Source organism: Branchiostoma floridae, chromosome 16 (genome assembly GCF_000003815.2).
Source record: "Branchiostoma floridae strain S238N-H82 chromosome 16, Bfl_VNyyK, whole genome shotgun sequence".
In the NCBI taxonomy this organism is placed as follows: domain Eukaryota; kingdom Metazoa; phylum Chordata; class Leptocardii; order Amphioxiformes; family Branchiostomatidae; genus Branchiostoma; species Branchiostoma floridae.
Window position 1 is genome coordinate 18,939,553 of NC_049994.1, and position 24,000 is coordinate 18,963,552.

Genomic DNA, 24,000 nt, shown 5'->3' on the forward strand with positions numbered 1-24,000 from the left:
GAGTTGAGTGAAGTTCCTGTAATACCACCACTTCGCCTGTCTGATGGCGGTTTGTGCTTTGTTCCTCAAATGAACAGACAACACGACTTGAGTACATAACGGATCTTATTTTCGTGAATAGAACCTCCTTGACATAAGTCATAACGAAGCATATGCTGTGAGACATATCGCTGTGTAGTGTAACTTGTGTAGTGTGCAACACACGTCACTGTTCTCAACTGAGTATAAAGGTCTCCGACCGAGATGCTATTTAGCTGTTAGGTGAGTCTGACTGTCCTGGAAAATATGTTTGATGTCTTCTCTCACCGGTAGTCTGTGATTTGGGGCGTCACAATGCGCCACAAAATCAGCCAGGACCAGTTTAAATTTGATTTCCCTGCATTTTTGTACGCGGCCCGTCCTGGAGAGCTTGCTTTTGTTGGGAAATGTTGGGTCAACTCCACAAAATCAACTTCGTCGGGATCCGTTCCTTCACGCAGCTACCGCTCCATTAGCGCGAGCGCAGCAACATTGAAAGTGTAAAACCTCATCTCTGGTACTACGGTCCCTCCGCGTTTTGATCATCAAACTCTCAAAGTTAAATATTTTCAAGCTGATCGATCTAGACGTACGGAAGAAATTCAAAATAACAACTCAAATGCGCTAATGGGTTGAGTTTAGGACATTTACATGAAACTAGGGGGGCTACAAGGGGTGCGATTAGCCCGTAACTACTACGATTGGCTAATTGTCGACGGCGGTCAGTGACCTGCTAGCAACCATCTGATTGGTCCTCGCTAGAAACCGCCAGAAATCTAGTGCATGTCAAATGTACACTGGGGGCAAAACAGGGGTAGAAAAACCTTTAAGTTTACAATTTGCCCTCCCACACACTATAAAATACAGTACCAATGGTATAGATACTACAGTATATTAGTGCCTGAACCAGAATCTGCTGTCAACAGGTATTCAAACAAAACTAATGGTATGGAAATGAGGTGAAGACAATTCTAAGACCACTTGAATGAAAATGAAGCCAAGACAAAGTCGTATGATAAATTAAATATGATTTGATTTAGAAGCATAATGATTGATTGTACCTCATTTTCACAACACATCTTTCTCAATATATACAAGGAGGTTATATGATATACAAACTGCAGTTTCACAAATGACAGCACAAAACACTAGAAATTTTGTATCATATATTTCCATGATTAACACTAACAGACCTGTGGATGTCTTATTACATCATTATCGGTCTTACATGTTAAGGACACAGACAAATGAAGATGAAAGTTTTGATACTTCTGTGTACTACATTGCTGCCATTATTCTGATCCTGTTGAGATTTTTTTTGAACTTATTGATCTCTGCATGATTTGTAATCTTAGCCATAGCCACTGCTTCTTGGCACATACTATTTGCTGTTTTGAGATCACCCAGGTTACTCCAGAGCACACCCAGGCTGTAAAGCGAGAGGGCAATGTCATCATGTGGTTTATCTTGACCATAGATACTCCTGTACATCTGCAGTGCCTCTTCGTGGTAGCTGATTGATTTCCTGTATTTAACCAGTGCACCACAAGCTTCACCCAGTTTGCAAGCTGTAGCAATGTCGATTTGTCCTATATTTTGACCACATAACCTGCTGCCCATGTCAATAGCCAGCTTATCACCTAGTTGGTTCCAGGCTCCCCCCAGGTGACTGAGTGAGTGGGCAATGTCAGCATGGATTGTGCTTTGACCATAAACACTTCTGTACATTTCTAGTGCCTGTTTGTGGTAGGCGATAGCTTGTCTGTGATCACTAAGTTTTTCAGAAGCTTTTCCTATGTGTTTGAGGGACTTTGCAATCTCAGAATGTGCTGTGCTCTCACCATAGATACTTCTGTACATCTGCAGTGCCTGTTTATGGTAGCTGATAGCTTTTTGGTAATTATGCAGTTCCTGGTAGGATTGCCCTATATTATCAAGTATTTTGGCAATGTCAGAATGTGCTGTAGTCTGGCCATGGATAGCCCTCATCATCTGCAATGCCTGTTTATAGTAGCTAATTGCTGCCTTTTGATTGCCAAACCCACTCCAGGCTAACCCCATAACTCTAAGTGTTGTGGCAATGGGCGGATGTGGTGTATTTGGACCATAGATTATCCTTTCCATCTCCAGTGCCTGCTGAAAGTATCTGAGTGCTTTCTTTAAATCATTCAGGTAGAACCATGTACCGCCCAGGTTCTCAAGAAGCAAGGCAATGTGAGGATGTGCTGTAGTCACACCATAGATATTCCTTTTCATCTGCAGGGCCTTTTCATAGTAGCTGATTGCTTTTCTGTAATCGCCCAGGTTACCACAGGCTCCTCCCAGGTTGTTGAGTGAGCAGGCAATGTCAGGATGGGATGTTCCATGACCATAAACTGCCTTACGCATCTGCAGTGCCTGTTCATGGTAGTTAATAGCCTCTCTGTAGTTGCCTAGATCATGCCATGCGTTCCCCAGATTGTTTAGTGATATAGCTGTCTCAGAATGTGCTGTGGTCTCACCAAAGACACCCCTCTTCATCTGCAGTGCCTGTTTATGGTAGCTGATTGCTTTCCTGTAATCACCAAAATCCTGCCATGCTGCCCCAAGGTTGTTTAGGGTCTTGGCAATGTCAGGATGTATTGCATCCTGATCAAAGATGCGTTTGTACGTCTGAAGTGCCTGTTTGTAGTAGCTGATTGCTTTCTTGTGTTCACACAGACAATTCCAGGCTCCCCCCAGGTTGATGAGTGATGATGCTGTACCACTGTGTGCTGTACTGTGTCCATAGATACTCCTGTGCATCTGCAGTGCCTGTTCATGGTAGCTGATTGCTTTCCTGTAATCACCCAGGTTATTCCAAGCTTGCCCCAGGTTGTTGAGTGAGGAGGCAATGTTTGGATGTGCTGTAGTCTGACCATAGAGGGTCTTGCACATCTGAAGTGCCTGTTCATAGTAGCTGATTGCCATTCTGTAATTAGCCAAACCAATCCAGGCCAGCCCCAAGTTGTTCAGTGAAGTTGCAATGTTAGGATGTGCTGTATCCTGACCATAGATACTCCTCTCCATCTGTAAGGCCTGTTCATAGAACTTGATTGCTTTTCCATATTCACTAAGCCTGCTCCATGCTTCACCCAGATTACAAAGTGTTACAGCAATATGGCGATGGGCTACATTTTGACCATAGATCCCTATTAGCACTTCCATTGCTTCTTCATGGTAACTAATTCCTTTTTGGTAATTACCCAGTCTGTTCCATGTATACCCAAGTTTGTTGAGTAGCACCATCCTGTAACAAGCTTCTTGATGAATGCTGAACAAGTCCATTTTCTCTAACTTTTTTTGTTCTGCTTTCCTTAGGGCTTCATTAAAGTAGCTGATAGCCAGCCCATATTTGCACAATTCAAGGTACATCGTGCCTCGTACCAATGGAGGATTATAATAGAATTCAGAGAATGCATTTTGAAGAGTTGGTGCAGATTTCTTCCCAGGCCATTTACACAAAGTGTCTTTGAGAGGGAGTGCTGTGTAATAGTATCTGAAAAGCTGTTTTTCATTTGATATATGGAAAACGGGTTTCAGCATAGTACATGTATCCAGTTCATCATTTGTTGATTCCTGCCCATGCTGTGCTGTTTCCATTGAGGTCAAAGCTGACAGGTTTTCCTTCTGTCCACCATTTGCAATGTAGGTTCTGAGTCTGAGTTCTGCTGAGATGCTGGTAAGCACTGTCAGGTGGTGTGCGTTGTTGGGACCGATGACTTGTTGGTTTTCCATTTCTTCTATTGTCTCCCAAACTGTGGTAGGTAGGATGCCTGCAGACAGTGCCAAGCAGTCCACTGCTACAGCTGGGAAGCGATAGATTTCTTTCTTCACATCAATCAACTTTGCTGTGAGTGTGTCCTTGTCACTAAAGTTTGTTAGATCATTGTCTGTGATTGTCTGCTGTACCAGTTGTTGAATAATTTTGCCCCCATCAGCTTGCAGTATTTTCCCCGTGATGGCCATGTACGTTTCAATCAAATCCTGGTTCCCTGCTATCAGGCATGGGTTTCTCAAGATAGTGGCAAGGTGATATCCTTCCTTCAGGTATACAGTTATATCGTTTTGTAGCATTGAAACCATGTTTTCTGGCGTGCAGATGAGTTCACTGGGTGGTTGGTCCACAGTTCCCTGCCTGCCCAGTGGAGTCTTGCTTGCCTTTGGCATGGAGCCATCAAATGCAAACCCACGTGGTGTAAAAGAGTCAAAGTACCAGTTGTTAAGTGCGTTCTCTGAGTAGAAGTCATTGAGAGATTTTATTCCCAGTGCTGGGAGAATGGTTTCTCCCAGGTTGACCACCTTGAGGTGTAGATAGTGGGTGAGGTTGCGGAAATACACAAGGCATTCTTTACTTTCGTCTTCTACCAAGATGGCAAACTCCAGGTCTGAGTATGGAGTTACCAGTCCTGTGGCCTGTGAACCCAAACCTATCAGGGTATACTTACAGGGAGGGGGACCCATTAACCCAATACACTCTTCTACAAGCAGGCTGATGAACTCCTTCCTTTGTTGTGCAATGTTCTCAAACAAGTGCCTGACAGCCTGAGCTCGTTTTGCCTCTATCTCTTTGACACATGGGTCATCCTCATCATGTACATAGGGATCCAGCTGCTGGTCAATGGTTTCCATCTCCAGCTTGATCTGGTCCCGCATCTCCTTCAGCTGTTTCTTGTGTTTTTCTGTGTCTTCTTGGTTCACATTATAGTCAGAGTTTAAGATATATTTACGGAATGACTTCTTTACCTCTTTTATAGCTGTTTCTATGTTACTATTGATGACTTGATCCTCTGACCTGGCTATTGCTGCATTGTAGAGTGCTGCTGCTTTGACAAAGTCTCCCCCGTCTCCTGTCTGCTGACCTCGCTTACTGTAGACATCCCCCAACTTGCACAGGGGCTCCACCTCTCTCTGGTACTGTTGGGCTGTGGGGTCTGGAGAGAAAATAATTGATGTTGGACGTAGCATATTGTTGTTAGGAATTATTCTGGACAAGAAAAGGAGATTGGGCAAGAAAAGACTAAGAAATTCCCTCAAGTTTTTTTTACTTACCAGTTTCATGTACCACCTTGAGTGCCATTGCAAAGTGCTGCTCTGCTAAGTCTAGGTTGGCCTTGGCAAGGTAGGGTTCACCTTTCTTAAGGTGGTCTGTGTACTCCCTTAACATTAGATAAGGAAAAGGAGAATGATCGTAGATCTCATGTCAACAAACAAAGAAACAAATGCATAGACTGAAATGTACCATAAAGAAATACAAAGATCAGATCTTTTAAGACAACAAGCTTCCAAAATAGAGAACATACTCACTTGTCTGCAAGTTTTTCTTCTGCACCTGTTCCATCTGCATACCTGTTCAAGCCTGCTTCTGTCGTATTCCTTGACAATGTAAACCGTAGTATCATTAAAGCTACCACATTAACAAATTTCTTTGATGTACTAAGTGTAAATGAGCTAATTTTTTCTGTAACTGATAGTTTATAATCCTTGTTATGGTTGTAGGAATTCCTTACCTTGGAATATGTGAATGGAGATGATCAGCTGTCCTTGTGATGTTTTCAAACCTTTGGCCCAAATACAAATGTCTTTCTTCTCTCTGTCTTGGCTTCTTTGATGATGGTTGCTGCAAGATGATAATCTACATTTGATTTTTGTCAATATGTTTTTTTACACACAGTTCTTCATATTGGTGTGAATGTTTTACATTCCTGTAGATTTGTTCTTTCTTTTTTTGTTGACATAAATAAATCTTTAGCTGGACCTTGTGGTTCTCCAGAATGATTCAGAGAAAATGCAAAATAATGTTGAAAATGCTGTTAGGTGGTCGCAGGAAAACAGGCCAAAAGCGAAGTTGAACTCACCTGTGCTGCAGCTTCCCTGATCTTCTCTGTGTACTCAATCCGATGCTCCAGAGTCAGTTTTGTGTCAGGATCCCCACATCTTGTCAGGGCCTTGTTGTACATGGCAGCTGCCTTGGAGAACTGGAATAGCTGTTGGGTTCTTTTTCCTCTCTTAAGATAAAAATCACCAAGAGATTTTAGCATCTCAAGCTCTAAGAACTTGTCACTATTCCCAATTGCTGTTACCAACATTTCTGTGTAAGCCTCTTCAATAGAGCATTGGGAGTTTCCAGCACTTTTGTCCAGTTTGTCACAAACTTGTGCCACCCTTAACGTATTACTGTCAGCAGTACCTCTATAGTCTTGTGACCACTGATACTGTGGAGTGTGTCCTTGTAGCAGTTCTCTGCAGTGTTTTGAGTGTTCAAGTTGATGTTCCAGTGTTTGTCCCATGTCTGGATCTGTGCAGCGCAGTAGGGCAGCAGCATACAGGGCAGCAGCCTTGTCAAACTCTGCTGAATCTTTACTGAGCTTGGCTTTCTCAAGATGCAGGTCTCCAAGACTTCTCAGGACTTCTGCTTCCGTAGACTTATCTATCGTAACGTCACTCATAGCTTCTCTCAATGCATGGGTAAAAATGACTTCTGTATCGTCTGCAAGAATTTTGACATCTTCTACCTCATAGTCCCTAGAATTACCCACTTGTCCATTGTTTTCTCTAACCAGTTTTAGTACATGCACATAAGCTGAGATGACTTCACGGTCATCTTGCATCTCGAGGTGCAACTCAAAGTCTTGAAGCTTCTTTGCAAGTCTGATCATCTTGATGTCACACATCTTGTTTAAAAAAAGAGAACATTAATCATTATTATGGTTGGTTTGGATGTGTCAGTTCATGCAAAAATATAAATGTCAAGTTACTTTTTTACAGGATCATCTTTTCAGATTCAAAAAGCCCATTGTTATCTATTCTCAATCATTTTTATCTTTTTATCACTATTGTATGTTTCTACAATTGAATGACCTTCTAAGTTTGTTTAATTCTGTTAACCTGTTGCGGGCTCATCAACAATTACAAATGTAAAATTACTGTATTTGGCTGAAGGGCTCTCCATATGAAAGGGGATATCCTTACAAAAGTCACTATACTTTTGTTGTGTTGATTTCTATGTATTCAAGGTTGATAAATCAAAGGAAAACTTTAATTAACAAAAACTGATACTTTGGTGGCCCTCCAAAAGCCCTGCAACTTCACTGGTGCCAAGCTGAATTGGCTGTAATTCTGTTGGCCCACATTAGTGGAGCGGGGAGGGGGGCTTGCTTTTTGGGAAATAATATCCACCATCTAACCCCCACAAAGTATCATACATATACGTCATACAGTCCGTAGCCTGTCAGTATCAACAAGTCTCACCTGTATGTCTGAAACTCCACAGAATTGCATGTAAAACCTGCTTGGGTGAAAACTTGCCTGTTTCTCCCTTTCCTAACCAGCAAAAGTTCTGGGTTTCCCCTCGTCTCAGGTGGGGATTTCCGTGTTCCACTGCTGGGGCTTTCCATTGAGTCATGGCTAATATCAACAGTCTTTTGTATGGCACAAGTCTTGTGTTACACTTGTACTCAATGGGCCACCAGGTCCTGTTACAGTCATAACAAAAGAGAGCATGGCAAGGAAACAGGTACACATGGACACTTAGAAGCTGATATTGACTCGTACATTGATATTGACTTGTACATTACATTGATTTTTCCCTTGGCCTGACAGTAAGTGATACCCCAAGGAGTAGCTGTCCAGTTGAGGGTCAGTCCTGCCTGATGAAGCTGCAGTTATGAAGTCATGTCATTGATGTGTTAAAGCTGTACGTTTCTTCTATCTCCAGGCAGTAGTTGACCAGTTGGAGAGACAGACCTATACCTGATGAAGCTACAATTATTATCCACAGACATCTGCATGTTTGCCTTATGCAAAACTGTATGGAGTAACATGTTCCTTCCCTCTCCAGGCTGTAGTAGACCAGTTGGAGGGACAGACCATGCAGGTGAACATGTTTGATGGATAACTGATGATGATACTGTATTTCCTTCCCTCTCCAGGCAGTAGTAGACCAGCTGGAGGGACAGACCATGCAGGTGAACATGTTTGATGAGGATCCGGGCAGCAAGGACGACCCACTGGGGAAGTAAGCACATCTCTGCACTTGTCTGTAGTCTTTTGGACTACTATTTTGCTTTGTGCATTATGGCAGGTTTGCATGTATATATTTTAGGCATGAATTTTGCATTGAGATTACATTGCAATATGAAAATGTATGTGCGCATGATATGCTTATGGCCAAAAATAGTTTTGCAGATATCCTTTTTTTATGTTGTTTGGTAACTTGATTATTTTCTATTTTGTTCCCAGTGCTGCAGTCAGCATTTCAGAAGTGGTGAAGATGGGGTTCAGTGATATGGTAAGTTTATAATATATGTGTGACTTGTTCATAATACAACATCCGCATCATCCAGTTCAGTTCCAGACTGACCCACGGGAGGGCTCAGATCTAGGGTGATGCGGAATGCTCTGTTATCACCCATATGGAACATTATCGCAGCCCAGGTATGAAATGAATTACCTTCTGTGCTGCCAATATGTCTGTCTTGAATGTATTAATCTGAAAGATTATCTTGACTCATATTTTTGTCTTTTCTGTTTAAGTTACCTGGTGAAAGAGTCAGGTCCATCCGTGCAACCAGCACGCCCGGATGATGATGATGAAACGTTCGGTTAATCACTCTTGTTGCTGACTCACTCAGCTTACAGATGTAATGTTTGTTTGTTTGTTTGTTTGTTTAGTGGTTGCCGTTGGAGGATGCGACGATTGGCCAGGTGCACCTGAGAATGTCTCAGCTGACAGATCTAATGTTTGTTTGTTTGTTTGTTTGTTTATTCAGTGGTTGCCGTTGGAGGATGCGACGACTGGCCAGGTGCACCTGAGAATGTCTCAGCTGACAGATCTAATGTTTGTTTGTTTGTTTATTTAGTGGTTGCCGTTGGAGGATGCGACGACAGGTCAGGTGCACCTGCGGATGTCGTGGCTCAGCCTGAGCTCACAGATGGAGGCCCTGGATAAGGTACGCCCCCTGGCATCCCACTAACGTACTGCAAGCTCTGCTGTCACGTTGGCTGGCAAATTGGCCACATTGAGAGGCATTATGGTTAGGGTCTGACGCAAAAGGAATGATTTTGAAAAGATTTTTGGCCATCATTTTCCACTGTTGACAGATTGGCAGATTTTTCTTTTCTGATTCAGTATCAGTATGGGTGAAGGTTCTGTGAAAACCTGCAAGATGTTCAGATTGCATGCAAATAATATTTGCTGTATTTGTGATGTTTAAAGTACATTTGCATGCATGTTGTATGTTGTATGTTCTTGAATTGGTACCCTCTATTATTGCCTCAAAGTGTGCTTTTGGAAAAGAGGTATAATTTTGATTCTGTAAGATTGTTGGTTCATAAACTATGAAAAACATTTGATGCACAGATTGAGTCCGAAGGTCTGTTTTTTTTTCTTCATTTTTTTCATTAATTTGCTTTGATTGACATGTCAACGAGATGATTTCTAGCTGTAGAAATGCCAATGAACTAATGAGAATCTGTGCTTTGATCACCTGATCGATGGTGCTTTGCTGCGGATGCTGCTTGCTTTGTGATGCCTGCACCCACCTTAACTCACTCGGTAAGTCTGGTTCGGATCAACACTGATGTTTCTGACTTAAGCTTAGGCCAGGCAAATATGATTCAATGGATGACATCAATATGTGTGCATCGACTTATAATTTTTGTGTGCCGAAGACAAGCGCTCATTTCACTAGATTTACTTACAAATGGCACTAGTTGAAAATTCTGTGAGACTTTTGTATGACTTGTATGGTAACAAAAGAATAATGATTTTTTTTCTTCAAGAATTTGTGGGGAAGTAATCATTTCAATTTTTACCCACATTTTTTCATTTCCAATAAAGTTACCCTGTATCTTTTGCTTAATTTGCATCAAATTTGATGTTTCCCAGGATGTCATCCATCACCATCAACTTTGCCTGGCCTGACTTCATGATGGTAACTTTCAAATGTCTCACATGTTTCTCAGCCTCCATTTAACCTTCTCCCCACCAAGGTAGCTGTTTGTGCCAAATCTGTATTAGCTACAGGGTTAGGAAGCAGGTAGAAGGTTAAATAGAAGATCAGAAAGTAGTGATAAGTGATCTATTATTCATTGTCACTTCTGGCTATATGTGCAAGGGCCACTTCTGTGGCTAGAATGTCAAGTGAACTTTGTTTTTATTCCAACCTTTAGATAGATGACAAACAAGAGTGACGTAGTTGACTGCTTTGTGTAGCCTAGGGCCATCCATGTCTGTGTGTGGAAGAATGCTGTAGTGTAGGATGGTACCCAGGCTACGCTGTATGTGCTGATTGGTAGTATATTGTACAATTGATCATGCTACTAGTCTCTCTGTCACAATGAAGAAACCCAGGACTTAAAGTTTTATCTAACTAACACTAGGAAAGTAGTGCTTACCCAGATTTGCCAGATGTTTGGGTAGGTTTGGGACATACAGTAGCTGAGTAAGGCAGGAGACACTAGACTGCAACATTCAAGCCCACCGAGATGGGGTGCAACACAGGTTACCTGGCATCTACTGTACATGTATGTGTGTGTGTGTGCTGTGTCTGTAGTATAGAGCCCGTTGGCGAGACCGGCTGAAGGACCTGAAGCACAGTTATGGAGACGGGGGGCGATATAGGTTACCTGGTACCTACTGTACATGTACTGTAATTCCTGATTTTTTCACTGTAATGTTATGTTCACGGTTTTCACGGTGACGACTGTAACGTGAACTTATCATTACCGATAAAAAATAATTCACAGACTTTTTTCATGCGCACTTGCCTTGACAGTGAACATTTAGTTCCGAGAACAAGTTCAATTTTTTCAGACCGTGAAAATTTGGTACCGTGAAGATAAAGTGAATTACAGTATGTGTGTGTGTGTGCTGTGTCTGTAGTATAGAGCCCGTTGGTAGGACCGGCTGAAAGACCTGAAGCACTGGACCGTTATGGAGGCCATGTACACCATTGAGCCGAGACGGGGGGCGATATAGGTTACCTGGCACCTACTGTACATGTATGTGTGTGTGTGTGCTGTGTCTGTAGTATAGAGCCCGTTGGCGAGACCGGCTGAAAGGTCTACGCCACGGTACCGTTATGGAGGCCATGTACACCATTGAGCCGAGACGGGGGGCGATATAGGTTACCTGGCACCTACTGTACATGTATGTGTGTGTGTGCTGTGTCTGTAGTATAGAGCCCGTTGGCAAGACCGGCTGAAAGACCTGAAGCACGGGACCGTTATGGAGGCCATGTACAGCAAAACCTGCTACCTCACCGGGCACACGCTCCCCGAATCACTCCGGGGAAGGGTCGACGAGGTAGTCATGGCAACTGTCAAATAAACAAACAAACTGACTTACATGCTACCAGACTAATCTCTCTTGCAAACAGACTAGAGTACTATAACTCCAAACATTTCTGATTACTGCAGCCAGAAAAAGCGTTTCTCAAGCCCAAACACTGTTGTCACAGTTACTGACAGACTATATTAGTTTTGCTGCAGTTTTTAAAGTAGTCATCAGGGGGCACTACTGCTCATGGGCCCTCATTCTAAATCATAAAAAATTTCTTAGAATAATGTCTCCTCTGCTAAACAAGATACAAAAGTACACTGACAAGTTAAATCAAATTGTCTTTTGCATACATATTGCATAGTATTATTACACAGTTTCCAGTTAATATATGTTGAAGAAAGAAAGAAAATTTTATTATAAGACCTCACTGACTCTCATTGTGTCTGTTAGCAAGAGAGATAGTACCAACAACAGTTATTGCTTGAAGGCAGCATGTTTGGTATATCATTCACCGGACTGGAAAAAAGACAGAAAAGATTTAACGCTTCCCTATTGGTTGTTTGGACAGCGGTAACCGTGGTAACCGCATCCACAGTATGGAATGCTGGGAAGGAGGCGAGGAGGAAGCCTGGTTAGCTCCGTGTGTGTTCATGTGCCACGCTCTGGAGATTTGCCAATAATATAATTCTTATCCACAGTTTATGTAATGACTGGACCACTGCATGCCTTAATTGACTTATTGAGGTGCCCTGTTTTGTGAAAATACATTAGCCTCAAGGAGTTCCTATCAAACATTTGCAAAACATACAAGATATGGAAACCATGATGATGATGTGCTTGATGAGCTTGATACGATATAGATGAACCTGCTTGGCTTTGTTATGTTGTCTTGGATGGAACACTTTGGTGGAATTCAAGTCCTTGTTTTTGTGATCCATTGTTTTATTTTCTGATGCCTGCTATGTTGAAGTGTTTTACGATTGTTGAGTCTTAATGATTAGGAAACTATTATTGCATTCTGGTAGGATGGTTCTGGTGTGTTGTTGATCTCGATGCATGTGTACAATTTTACAGGGGTTAGTCTCATAGGTTCACTTTGTTTACAAAAGATGAAGAAAATCAAAATGTCTTTTTGAAAACTTTGAACTTTTGAGCCAACCCTGTGTTGTATAAACTATATACTTAAGGTTTGTTCCATGTCTTGTACCATCTTTGGTGTAGAAGTCTTGGAAGTGTCAAAACAAAAAACACTGAAGATTGCTCAAACGTTTGTCTTATACCTGCCTGTGAAGTAAGAATCTTTGATGTTACAAGACATGAAGCAAACCTGAGACATCTTACAAAGGTGACTAGCACCAGGTAGAATCCAAGGTATCTTAAAGATTGTGTCTTCCTTCCCTCCAGAGTCTTGATCAGATGGAGAAAGTGAAACGGATTGCCGACGCTGACGCGTTGTCTTCTGCTCTCCTGGTGGTCCGTGTGGATTCAGCCAAGAACTTGCCGGTAAGACTGAGTGAGAAAAAGCAACCATCCAGTAAACACTGTTTAGACATAGGCCATAGGGTGGATAGTTGGAGGTTTGAAGTTCAGCCGTAGCTTAGATATAAACCAGTCTCTGAAAGACAGCAGGCCACACTTGTTGCAGGTAAGACTGTAGAAGGGAACCATCCAGCAAACACTGTTTAGACATACTGTCGAGTATGGCCATTAAACTACCTAGGGTGCAAAGGTGGAGGTTTGAGTTCAGCTGCAGAAGCTTAGATACAAACCAATTTCTTAAAGACAGGCCACACTAATTCAATTCCTTGTCTCTTAAGTTGAAAAGAAATATGTCATTCTATGCTGAACTAATGTTCAAAATCGAAATAGAAACTTAACCCAGAAACTAATACAAATTCGGTGCCAAACAGAGACCTAAGAAGACTGAGGGTTTAATTGATTCAAGTCAAATTCAAGTCCTCGTCTCAGATATCTTTTTTTTCTTCTTGTTGTACTAAATTTTTAGTGACGTTTCTGAGAGCCAGGAATTTGAATTCCTGTGGCCTGACAAAAAAAGGCCAAAAGGAATTTCACTGTCACTTTTTCCTCTACTCTTTTCTATCTCCTCTAGTAGACAAATTACACAGCTGTAGAGTGTAGTTTGTACAAAATTTAATATACCTTTTTTTATCAAAAAGTCTTCCGTACATCTCTTGCCTATGTTTCTCCTATGTTTTTTTACGTTCTCAAACAATATTCGCAAATCAGGATGATCGTTTTTTATGTTCATCTTTTTCTCAAAGCCTTCTGACAGGAAGAACTTTCTCGTAAGTTTTCTCACAACAATTTTGCCGGCTCCCCTCCCTAACCATCAGCTTCTTAAGACAGATGTAGACAGCTTCTTAGACATTCTCCTTCAGAATCTTCATCTTAGCTGCTACACATACATGTACATGTTGCTGAAAGTCCATCCTCGCTTCTTACAGCAGTTTTCTATCCAGACATCCAGCTGTTCCATGTAGTACCATTACTCCCCCTGCTATCCAGATATCAAGCTGTTCCATGTAATACTATAACTCCCCCTGCTGCTGTAGTGTGCTGAACTGTTAGTCTGGTCTTATGGTGTCTGACGTTAGGTGGTGTTAGGATGGATGGATGGATGAATGAACGAATGAATGAACAAACGAATGAATGAAGAACTTTATTGTGCGACAGTTGTAATTGACAGGTGCAATGTATGGCAACCTGTATTATATACATGAATGAACGAATGAAGGTAAATGTAGTATATTGGGTATTAAATGAAGTTTTGATGGAACAGTAAAAAACATGTTCTATGACACTTAAACATTTATTTTCCCTTTGAAATTTTAAGGTTTACACTGTTTGTTGATGTGGCAGTCTTAAGTTAGGGTACATGCATTATGCAAAACGATGTACCCCAAGATGTATATTAGATCATTATTACTAATATTTGTATGTTTCATTACATTTCTATCCCTATGAGCTTACTAATGATCCATTGCTTGGCACTGATGTCTTATTCTGTTTTCCACCCTTTTCTTCAAGATGCCAGGTATGCTTAAGAACACTCGACAAGGCCGCAGTATCCCCAGATGGGTAAACATATCATATTACATGTAACCTGTATTATCTTACATGTAACTGGGACTATCTGGTGTCATCTTACATGTATCTGTACCTTCCCTGACTGTGTCCTAAACATTCTCATCTTAGCAGGCATCTTTGTGTGGGGATGTGTCTCTGCAACTAATCAATGTTGTTGACCTAGACATGTTTTTCTACTTGACAATGGTGAATGTTGGATAAAGAAATAGTTGAAATCAAAATATATACATAAAAACTGTGTTTGCTGTGTCAAATATGTGTCTAACTGCAGTCTGTACAAAGGAGAGCATTAACATGCCAGATCTACCTCAAGCTTTGACTGTTTAAACCTTTTCTTCTCCTATTTCCATAGTGACGGGGTCTAACTATGCATGGTTGTACATGTACATGTAGGTGTTTTTTTGCTGAATGTGAAATGGTGATCGGCATTGAATTATTGTAGGTATGAATAGATGTTAGATGTACATGATTTAAGACAGATATTATATAATGTTAGATACATTTGCTTCACATACATCTTTCTTCAATGTCTTGCAAAATAACAGAACCTCTCAGTTAAGATGTACAGCACACAGTGTAGCAGATCAAGACAAGATTTTAGTTGAAGTAACTAAAATCACTGAAGTGTGGTACATTTGTATGTACAAATGTAACATGATGCTTGCTGGTGGTACATTCAATTCCCTAATAATGGAAGTGTTGGAGTGTAACAAGTTACGCCATAGTCTTACATGTATTCTAATATTAATATTTCTCTGACAAGATGACGAATTCACTGAACGGACAGCAAAGTTATTATTATAATATAACTTATAAAGTTACATGGCTTTATCCAGGGTTGTCTTTCATTTGTAACACAGGGCATGTAGAGTTTCTGAATAATAAACTCTCTTTCAATCTTTCTGGTCTTTCCACAGGAAATTCCTTTCTTTTTTTCTGGCTGCAGGTAGCTTCTCTCTCGGAATGTTCAACTTTTAGAACTGACATACAGTTGTACAATAGAATTGTTTTCTAACCAGTAGTTAGGTGATCTTGTAGTTAGTAATACCTCCTGAACTCCTTTCTCTACAGGAAATGCTGTAGGACTGCAGTTCTAATTTAGGGGTTTCCTTCATTTTGGCTGTTTTCTGTGTCTTGCGTGTCTAACCCATGATATAACTTCTTAAGTTGTTATTCCACTTTTTACATGTGACATTTAGATGATTCATTATCTCAGCACAAAGGACAGTATAGCTTAGTATTTGACAGTTAGCCCTACATATTTACCTTTAACTTAGAAATTATTTTTTTCTTCTAAAGTTACAATGTACAAGTCATGTACAGTGTTGTACCTTTCAAGTGAAAACACAATCATTTACCCATCTAATAGAAAAAGTTCTTTGTGGTCCTATTAATGATATTTTTAGCTGTTTCCAAGGCCAATATTTATTGTCGCAACAAACTAGCTGACAAGGGCAGCTAAGTCAGGTTGTTTGCTTGCATCTTAGATTGTGTCCTTGTCCCAGATCAGATCTTGACAACATAGTTTTATTGCAGACACATACCAGCTATGTTCAATGTGTTTAACATGTTTCTGTTGTTTTATAGTCTTTGAGAGTAACTTGTTTTCCCTGTTGTTTTTTTAGACAGTGAAGAAGTCAGGGAGTGACCCCAACCCTTACGTGGAGCTGTCGGTGGCACAGAAACACTGGAAAACCAAGGTGAGGTCAAGGTCATCTTCTTCTTGTGTTTGTAAACTGCTCTGTGATGGTCCCTTGACTTTGGGATTGACTGTGACCAGCAACTGTGAGCCTCAGTGCTTACACCACATGTGTAGAAATATCATGCGTCTATATCTGGAGAAGACCAAGAGATAGGTTGAAAGTTCTGTTGAGTCAATTTCTTTAGTTGGAGAAAAGTTTAATTTTCTCATTTTTTTTAAAAAGTGTGAGCCTCTTTTTGTGGGGTGATTCCTCATCCCCTGAACCTGGAGTTCAAATCCCTTTTTTATGGTGGGCACCTATTCTTTTGCAACTAGGGTCCGTGGTAGTCCCATATTATTTCAGAGAAAGGGGTTTTTGACCATGGCGTTCTTTGCCCAGTTACTTTTAAAATTACTGTGGTGGATCCTAGATGTGTGACAAATTTGACCCCGATAGCTGCTTTTTTTGTCATGACCTATACTATATTATACTAAACTGAAGGTGGATTCTGCCTATGGTAAGTGCTCAGACCCACAGTGCATGGCCTTAAATCCAAAGAAATGTTCCGTACTCCGCGTGTTCAGCACCAAGGACAGATATGTTAGTGAGTGGATGGTGTTCAGCACTAGGTACAGGTGTGTTTACCTGTGTGTGGATGGTGTTCAGCACCAGGGACAGGTGTGTTTACCTGTGTGGATGGTGTGCAGGACCAAGGACAGGTGTGTTTACCTGTGTGTGGATGGTGTTCAGTACCAGGGAAAGGTGTGTTTACCTGTGTGTGGATGGTGTTCAGCACTAGGTACAGGTGTGTTTACGTGTGGATGGTGTTCAGCACCAAGGACAGGTGTGTTTGCCTGTGTGGATTGTGTTCAGCACTAGGTACAGGTGTGTTTACCTGAGTGGATTGTGTTCAGCGCCAGGGACAGGTATATTTACCTGAGTGGATTGTGTTCAGCACTAGGTACAGGTGTGTTTACCTGTGTGTGGATGGTGTTCAGCACTAGGTACAGGTGTGTTTACCTGTGTGGATGGTGTTCATCACCAGGGACAGGTGTGTTAACCTGTGTGTGGATGGTGTTCAGCACCAGGGACAGGTGTGTTTACCTGTGTGTGGATGGTGTTCAGCACCAGGGACAGGTGCGTTTGCCTGTGTGGATGGTGTTCAGCACCAGGGACAGGTGTGTTTACCTGTGTTTGGATTTTGTTCAGCACCAGGGACAGGCATGTTTACCTGTCTGTGGATGGTGTTCAGTAGCAGGGACAGGTGTGTTTGTGTTTGGATTTTGTTCAGCACCAAGGACAGGCATGTTAACCTTCGTGTGGATGGTGTTCAGTATCAAGGACAGGCATGTTTACCTGTGTGTGGATGGTGTTCAGTAGCAGGGACAGGTGTGTTTATACTTTATACAAGTGATGATCCCAAACATGGATAAATGATTGGTACTGGTGTTGTTACCTCCTTGAAGGAGGGCTCCTTCATGGAGTTTTTGTGGTTGTCTGTATCAGCATTATCTCATGATCCTTTGGATTCCTTTGTTTTCAGAATAGACTGGTACAAATTAAAATCTGTACAGACTGTAATTGGAGTAGTCTCATAGCAGTACCACTGATTTTCTGATAATCACAATCCCTTATCCTGACACATGTTTGTTCACTCATTTTTACATTTTGGAGCAAGTTAGAGCTTACCGTCAGGACTAATCTTGCCCAGGCTCATCTCTACTAACTGCATTAGAGGGGCATCTTTTTCTTTGGGGTGTAGCTGTTGAGCCATAGCCAGGGCTTCATGACAGAGACTGACTGCTTTCTGGTGATCACCCAAGTGGTGACAGGCCATTCCCAGACCATTCAGGCAGACAACAATCTCAGGACGTGCAGAATTCTGACCATGGATGCTTCTGAACATCTGCAGAGCCTCTTCTAGGTGGCTGATAGCACTTTTTGATTGACCTGAGTTAACCAAGGCAGACCCCAGACTGACGAGTAACAAGGCAATGTGAGGAAGTGCTATATTCTGGCCGTGGATGCTCCGGTACATCTGCAGTGCCTCTTCATAGTAACTGCTAGCTTTTTCCAGTTGACCCATGCTATCCCAGGCTGACCCCAGGTTGTACAGTGTTGCAGCAATGTCAGGGCGTGCTATGCTCTGATCATAGATAGCCCTGTACATCTGCAGTGCCTCTTCAAAGTAGCGGATAGATTTTGTTTCATCAGTGAGATTGTGCCAAGCTGTTCCCAGATTGTTGAGTTCATTGGCGATGTCAGGATGTGGTGTATTTTCACCATAAACACTCCTGTACATCTGCAGTGCCTGTTCATAGTAGTCGATTGCTTTTACGTAATCGCCAAGCTTTTCCAAGGCTGATCCCACGTTGTTAAGTGATTGGGCAATGTCGGGATGTGCTGTAGTCTCACCATAGATACTCCTTCGCATCTGCAGTGCCTCTTCATGGTAGGTGATTGCTCTTCTGTGATCAGATAGTTTGTGGAAGGCCACTCCCAGGTTGTTGAGTGACATGGCAATGTCGGGGTGTGCTGTTTCCTGACCATAGATACTCCTGCGCATCTGCAGTGCCTGTTCATAGCAGCTGATTGCTTTCCTGTAATCACCCAGGGCACTTAGGACTGATCCCGTGTTGGTTAGTGCTGTGGCAAAGTCAGAGTGTGTTGTATCCAGACCATGGATACTCCTGTACATCTGTTGTGCCTGTTCAAGGTAGCTGATAGCTTTTCTGTAATCACCCAAATGCCTCCATGCTGCAGCCAGGTTGTTGAGGGACCTGGCAATGTCAGTATGAGGTTTAGACTCACCATAGACACTCCTGCACATCTCCAGTGCTTGTTCGTGGTAGCTGATTGCTTTCCTGTGATCACCCAGAGAATCCCAGGTTTCCCCAAGATTGTTGAGTGAGGTGGCGATGTCAGGATGTGCTGTGTTCTGACCATAGATACTCCTGTACATCTGTAGTGCCTGTTCATCATAGCGGAGTGATTTTCTGTAATCACCCTGTTGGCGCAAGGAAGCCCCAAGATTGTTGAATGATTTGGCTATTGTAGGATGTGCTGTGTTATGACCATAGACACTCCTGTACATCTGCAGTGCCTGTTCATGGTAGCTGGTTGCTTTCCTGTAGTCACCCAGATGATGCCAGGCTCCCCCCAGGTTGTTGAGTGATGTGGCAATGTCAGTATGTACTGTACTCTGTCCATGGACACTTCTCAACATCTGAAATGCCACTTCAAAGTAGCTGAGTGCTTTTCTGTAATCACCCAGATGACTCCAGGCTCCACCCATGTTGTTGAGCAAGCCGGCAATGTAGGCATGTGCTGTAGTCTGGCCATAGATAGTCCTAAACATTTGCAGTGCCTGTTCATAGTGGCTAATTGCCTTCTTGTAATTACCCAGTGCAAACCATGTCATGCCCATGTTGTTGTAAACCCTGGCGATGTTGGGGTGTTCCCTACCCTGCCCTAGCTTCCCGTACATGTCTAGTGCAAGCTCATGACAGCCAACGGACATTTGGTACTGTCCAACCCTGTGGTAAGCAGGCCCAAGCATGTCAAATATGTCAATTTTCTCAGTCATAGTCAGAGTGTCTTCATGTTTTGTGATAGCCTCAACATGACAGCTGATAGCCAGCCTATAGTTACAGAGCTCATAATACATGAGTCCTTTCACATGTAGAGAATTCTTATAGAGAACAGGGAATAGATTTAGACCTGATTTATCTCCAGACCATTCTGACAAAGCATGTTTGAGAGGAACTGCTGTAAAGTAGTATCTGAAGAGCTCTTGTTTATTTGTTACATGGAAAACAGGTTTCACAGCATTTGTTTGTACTTCATCATTGGTCTGTAGGGCTGTTTCCATTGAGGCCAAAGCGGACAGGTTTTCCTTCTGCCCTCCATTTGCAATGTAGGTTCTGAGCCTGAGTTCTGCTGAGATGCTGGTAAGCACTGTCAGGTGGTGTGCGTTGGTGGAACTTATCACTTGTTGGTTTTCCATTTCTTCTATTGTCTCCCAAACTGTGGTAGGTACAATGTGTGTGCTCAGAGCGAAGCAGTCTACAGCTACAGCTGGGAAGCGATAGAGTTTTTTCTTTACGTCGATTAGCCTTGCTGTAATTGTTTCCTTGTTACTGTACAGGTACTTTTGGATGTTCTCCCTCAGGGTCTCCTGTGCCAGTTGTTGAGCCATTTTGCCCCCATCAGCTTGCAGTATCTCTCCTGTGATGGCCTTGTATGTGTCAATCAAATCCTTGCCCCCTGCTATCAGACATGGGTTTCTTAAGATAGTGGCAAGGTGATATTCTTCCTTAAGGTATAGTTTGACATCCTTTTGCAGTTTTGAAGCCATGTTTTCTGGGGTGCTGATGAGTTCACTGGGTGGTTCATCCACAGTTCCCTGCCTGCCCAGTGGAGTCTTGCTTGCCTTTGGCATGGACCCATCAAATGCAAACCCACGAGGGGTAACAGAGTCATGGTACCAGTTGTGAAGTGGATCCTCTGAGTAGAAGTCATTGAGAGATTTTATTCCCAGTGCTGGGAGAATGGTTTCTCCCAGATTGACCACCTTGAGGTGTAGATAGTGGGTCAGGTTGCGGAAATACACAAGACATTCTTCATTTTCTTCTTCTACCAAGATGGCAAACTCCAGGTCTGAGTATGGAGTTACCAGTCCTGTGGCCTGTGAACCCAAACCTATCAGGGCATACTTGCAGGGAGGGGGACCCATTAACCCAATACTCTCTTCTACAAGTAGGCTAATGAACTCTTTCCTTTCTTGTGCAATGTTCTCAAACAAGTTCCTAACAGCCTGAGCTCGTTTTGCCTCTATCTCTTTGACACATGGGTCATCCTCATCATTTACATATGGATCCAGCTGCTGGTCAATGGTTTCCATCTCCAGCTTGATCTTGTCCCGCATCTCCTTCAGCTGTTTCTTGTGTTTTTCTGTCTCATCTTTGCATTTCGTATAACTTATGTCTAAGATACATTTGAGAAATGACTTCTCTACCTCTCTAATAGCTGTTTCTATGTTACCATTGAGGACTTGATCCTCTGACCTGGCTATTGCTGCATTGTAGAGTGCTGCTGCTTTGACAAAGTCTCCCCCGTCTCCTGTCTGCTGACCTCGCTTACTGTAGACATCCCCCAACTTGCACAGGGGCTCCACCTCTCTCTGGTACTGCTGGGCTGTGGGATCTGAGGGAAATGGAATTGATTGAGAATTGGAGAATGTTGGGAATGATCTTGATTGGATGTGAATTTTGATAGACAAAGGCCAAATGGCCAGAAAGCCCTTAGTCTGCCATTTCTCCTGAAAAATATATGATTCCCCCTTACCTCTCACATGCACCATCTTGAGTGCAGCTGCAAAGTGCTGCTCTGCTGAGTCCAGGTCTGCCCTGGCAAGGGAGGAGGCACCTTCCTTAAGGTGGTCACTGTACTGACTGAAAAAAGGAGGCCTTAAATTGTATAACACTAGAGGTGCTTGTCTTGCCCGGACTACAAAAACACAACTACTTTGAAGGTAAAATATCACAACACATGAAAAAAAATGGTAATTTATTACTAATGACAAACTAGTAAACAAGATTATAATGATTCATTTTCTACATGTAGGATCTTGACAGTTACATATCAGTGTGTGTTTGATATGGTTTTCAGCTTAAAACTTACTCCAGGTTTCTGTGGTTCGTCTGTAGCTTTGCTTTTAAACAATTTTACCTGAATTTCTATTACATGAAACTCTGTCATGTTAAACATTTTGTGATCCAGTGCCATGTACACACCTATCTTACAAACATTTGAATATTTAGACAAAAATTTTTAAACTTTGGAAGCAACACTGGAAACTCTAACCTGATTTCTGACTGATCTTGAGTTGCATCAGTGTTTTTGATGTTCCCCATCTGTTGAGCTTTAGGAGGCTTTTTGGGTTTTGGTTGCTGCATGATACATACTAATTGTAAGTTGTTATTGCCCCCCTCGACATAAAGTATATACTATTAGCTTATCTTTTCTTGAACACATTTGTGCTTTTTATCAGTTCCGTACAAAAAAAGATACTACCAGTATCATGTACACAAAATACATGTATGTACTTTATTGATAAAATTATTATGTATCTGCATTGTAAGGCAATGAAAGTTGGATGGTGAGGTAGTTGGCATGCAGAATGATACTTGGAGCATTGGGCAAAAATCCAAAATATGTATTGTGAACAATCTGTATTCAAACAAACTTGTACAGTGCAGCTGAAACTTACTCACCCTTCTCACAGCTTCCCTGATCTTCTCCATGTACTCAATGCGATGTTTCAGAGTGAGCTTCGTCTCCGGACCTCCACATTTTGTTAGGGCTTTCTTGTACATGGCAGCTGCCTTGGAGAACTGGGATAGATCAGAGGTTTTCTTACCTTTCTCAAGGTAGAAATCACCGAGAGATTTCAGAACTTCAAGCTCCAAGAACATGTCACTGTTTGTCACTGCTGTTACCAATGTCTCTGTGTAAATGTCCTCACCCGAGCCCTGGGATTTTTGTATGTCTTTGTCCAATTGGTCACAAATCTCAGCCACCCTTAAAATATTGCTGTCAGCAGTACCCCAGTAGTCTGGTGACAGCCACAGAAAGTTCGGACTGTATCCCTGCAGCAGTTGTCTGGAGAGTTTCTCCATGTAGCCGATACGATGTTCCAGTGTTTGTCCCATATCTGGATCTGTGCAGCGCAGTAGGGCAGCAGCATACAGGGCAGCAGCCTTGTCAAACTCTGCTGGATCTTTACTGAGCTTGGCTTTCTTAAGATGCAGGTCCCCAAGACTTTTCAGGACTTCTACCTCACTAAACAGGACCTTACCAATAATGGCTTCTCTCAGTGCCTTTCCATAACCGACTTCTTGGTCTACTTGATTATTTAGGCACAGCTCCAAGTCCTGTAGCTTGTTTGCCAGGCTGGTTATGTTTTTGTCTGACATTTTTGTGTTTTTATGTGAAAGGTTAACCTGCAATAAAAAAGAAAACTACGTAAAATTGGTTGTGTTTTTTCAGCCCAAATGAAGATTATTGGTTGATTTGATTGATTGGGGTATAAATTTAATGTTGTGTATTGTTGGACATAACTTATTGTATATGCAAATGAGACTTTCTCTATTCAATCTTGTTTTAATGCCCCTTACCCTGGCCTTTACACTGTTTTAAGATTTTCACGGGACTATCCCTAGGAATGCTTGTACAATCTTGAATAACTCATTGCACTTTAGGTGCTCCACATGCTGGATATCTGGTCAGCAATCTTTTGCCCTCCTGGATACAAAATTTTCCGCCACTCCTTCTGTACTTAGATAAGAGACGATAAGTAATCTTGAAAATAACATTTACCCTAGAGAATTGAATGCCTATGCCCTTAATACTAAGTCTGGATTGTCTAGACCCCACATACAGTTGTCCTCACCTGTCTTTGATGTACACGGTTAACTAAGTTGTGTATAAATCTCACCTGCCTGTATTAGACTTAGAGACTTACCTGTTACTCCTTATACAGCTTAGAGTTCTGGGTTTCCCCTCTGTCTCATATATTAGTTGGAACTGTGCAGCTGACAGCTGTGTTATGACAGCTGATAAAGTGACATGAGGGACTCTGCATGCTCTTTTCTGGAAGGCGAAGGCAGCCAATTTTGATTTTCTGTAACTCATAGCTAGGAAAAGCTATCTTAATATGTATTTTGCAGTGTAGCAACCAAATTTTGCCTTCCTTGAATTTAGTGTAATATGTAGGGGGCTCTCCTAAATTCAATAAGGCATTGTTGGACCCCCATGCAGACCCTCCTAGCTGCATGGGTTTCCCCTTTGTCCTATTCAATTATCAGTTGGAACTGTGGCTCTGGCCGG

General features: G+C 42.1%; 1 protein-coding gene across 4 annotated transcripts in view; it reads left to right on the forward strand.

Moving 5' to 3' along the window:
* Positions 1-24,000, forward strand: part of LOC118403283 (extended synaptotagmin-2-B-like) — a 48,596-nt gene that overhangs the window by 15,157 nt on the left and 9,439 nt on the right. Inside the window, exons 6-12 of one of the 4 annotated variants that reach the window (XM_035801928.1) lie at positions 7,968-8,053; positions 8,278-8,326; positions 8,898-8,987; positions 11,216-11,344; positions 12,725-12,823; positions 14,369-14,419; positions 16,054-16,128. In XM_035801928.1, the coding sequence (XP_035657821.1) occupies positions 7,968-8,053; positions 8,278-8,326; positions 8,898-8,987; positions 11,216-11,344; positions 12,725-12,823; positions 14,369-14,419; positions 16,054-16,128 (579 nt within the window). Of the gene's footprint in view, positions 1-7,967; positions 8,054-8,277; positions 8,327-8,897; positions 8,988-11,215; positions 11,345-11,915; positions 11,952-12,724; positions 12,824-14,368; positions 14,420-16,053; positions 16,129-24,000 lie in introns of all 4 variants that reach the window. The other 3 variants (XM_035801931.1, XM_035801930.1, XM_035801932.1) reach the window with 3 other exon arrangements.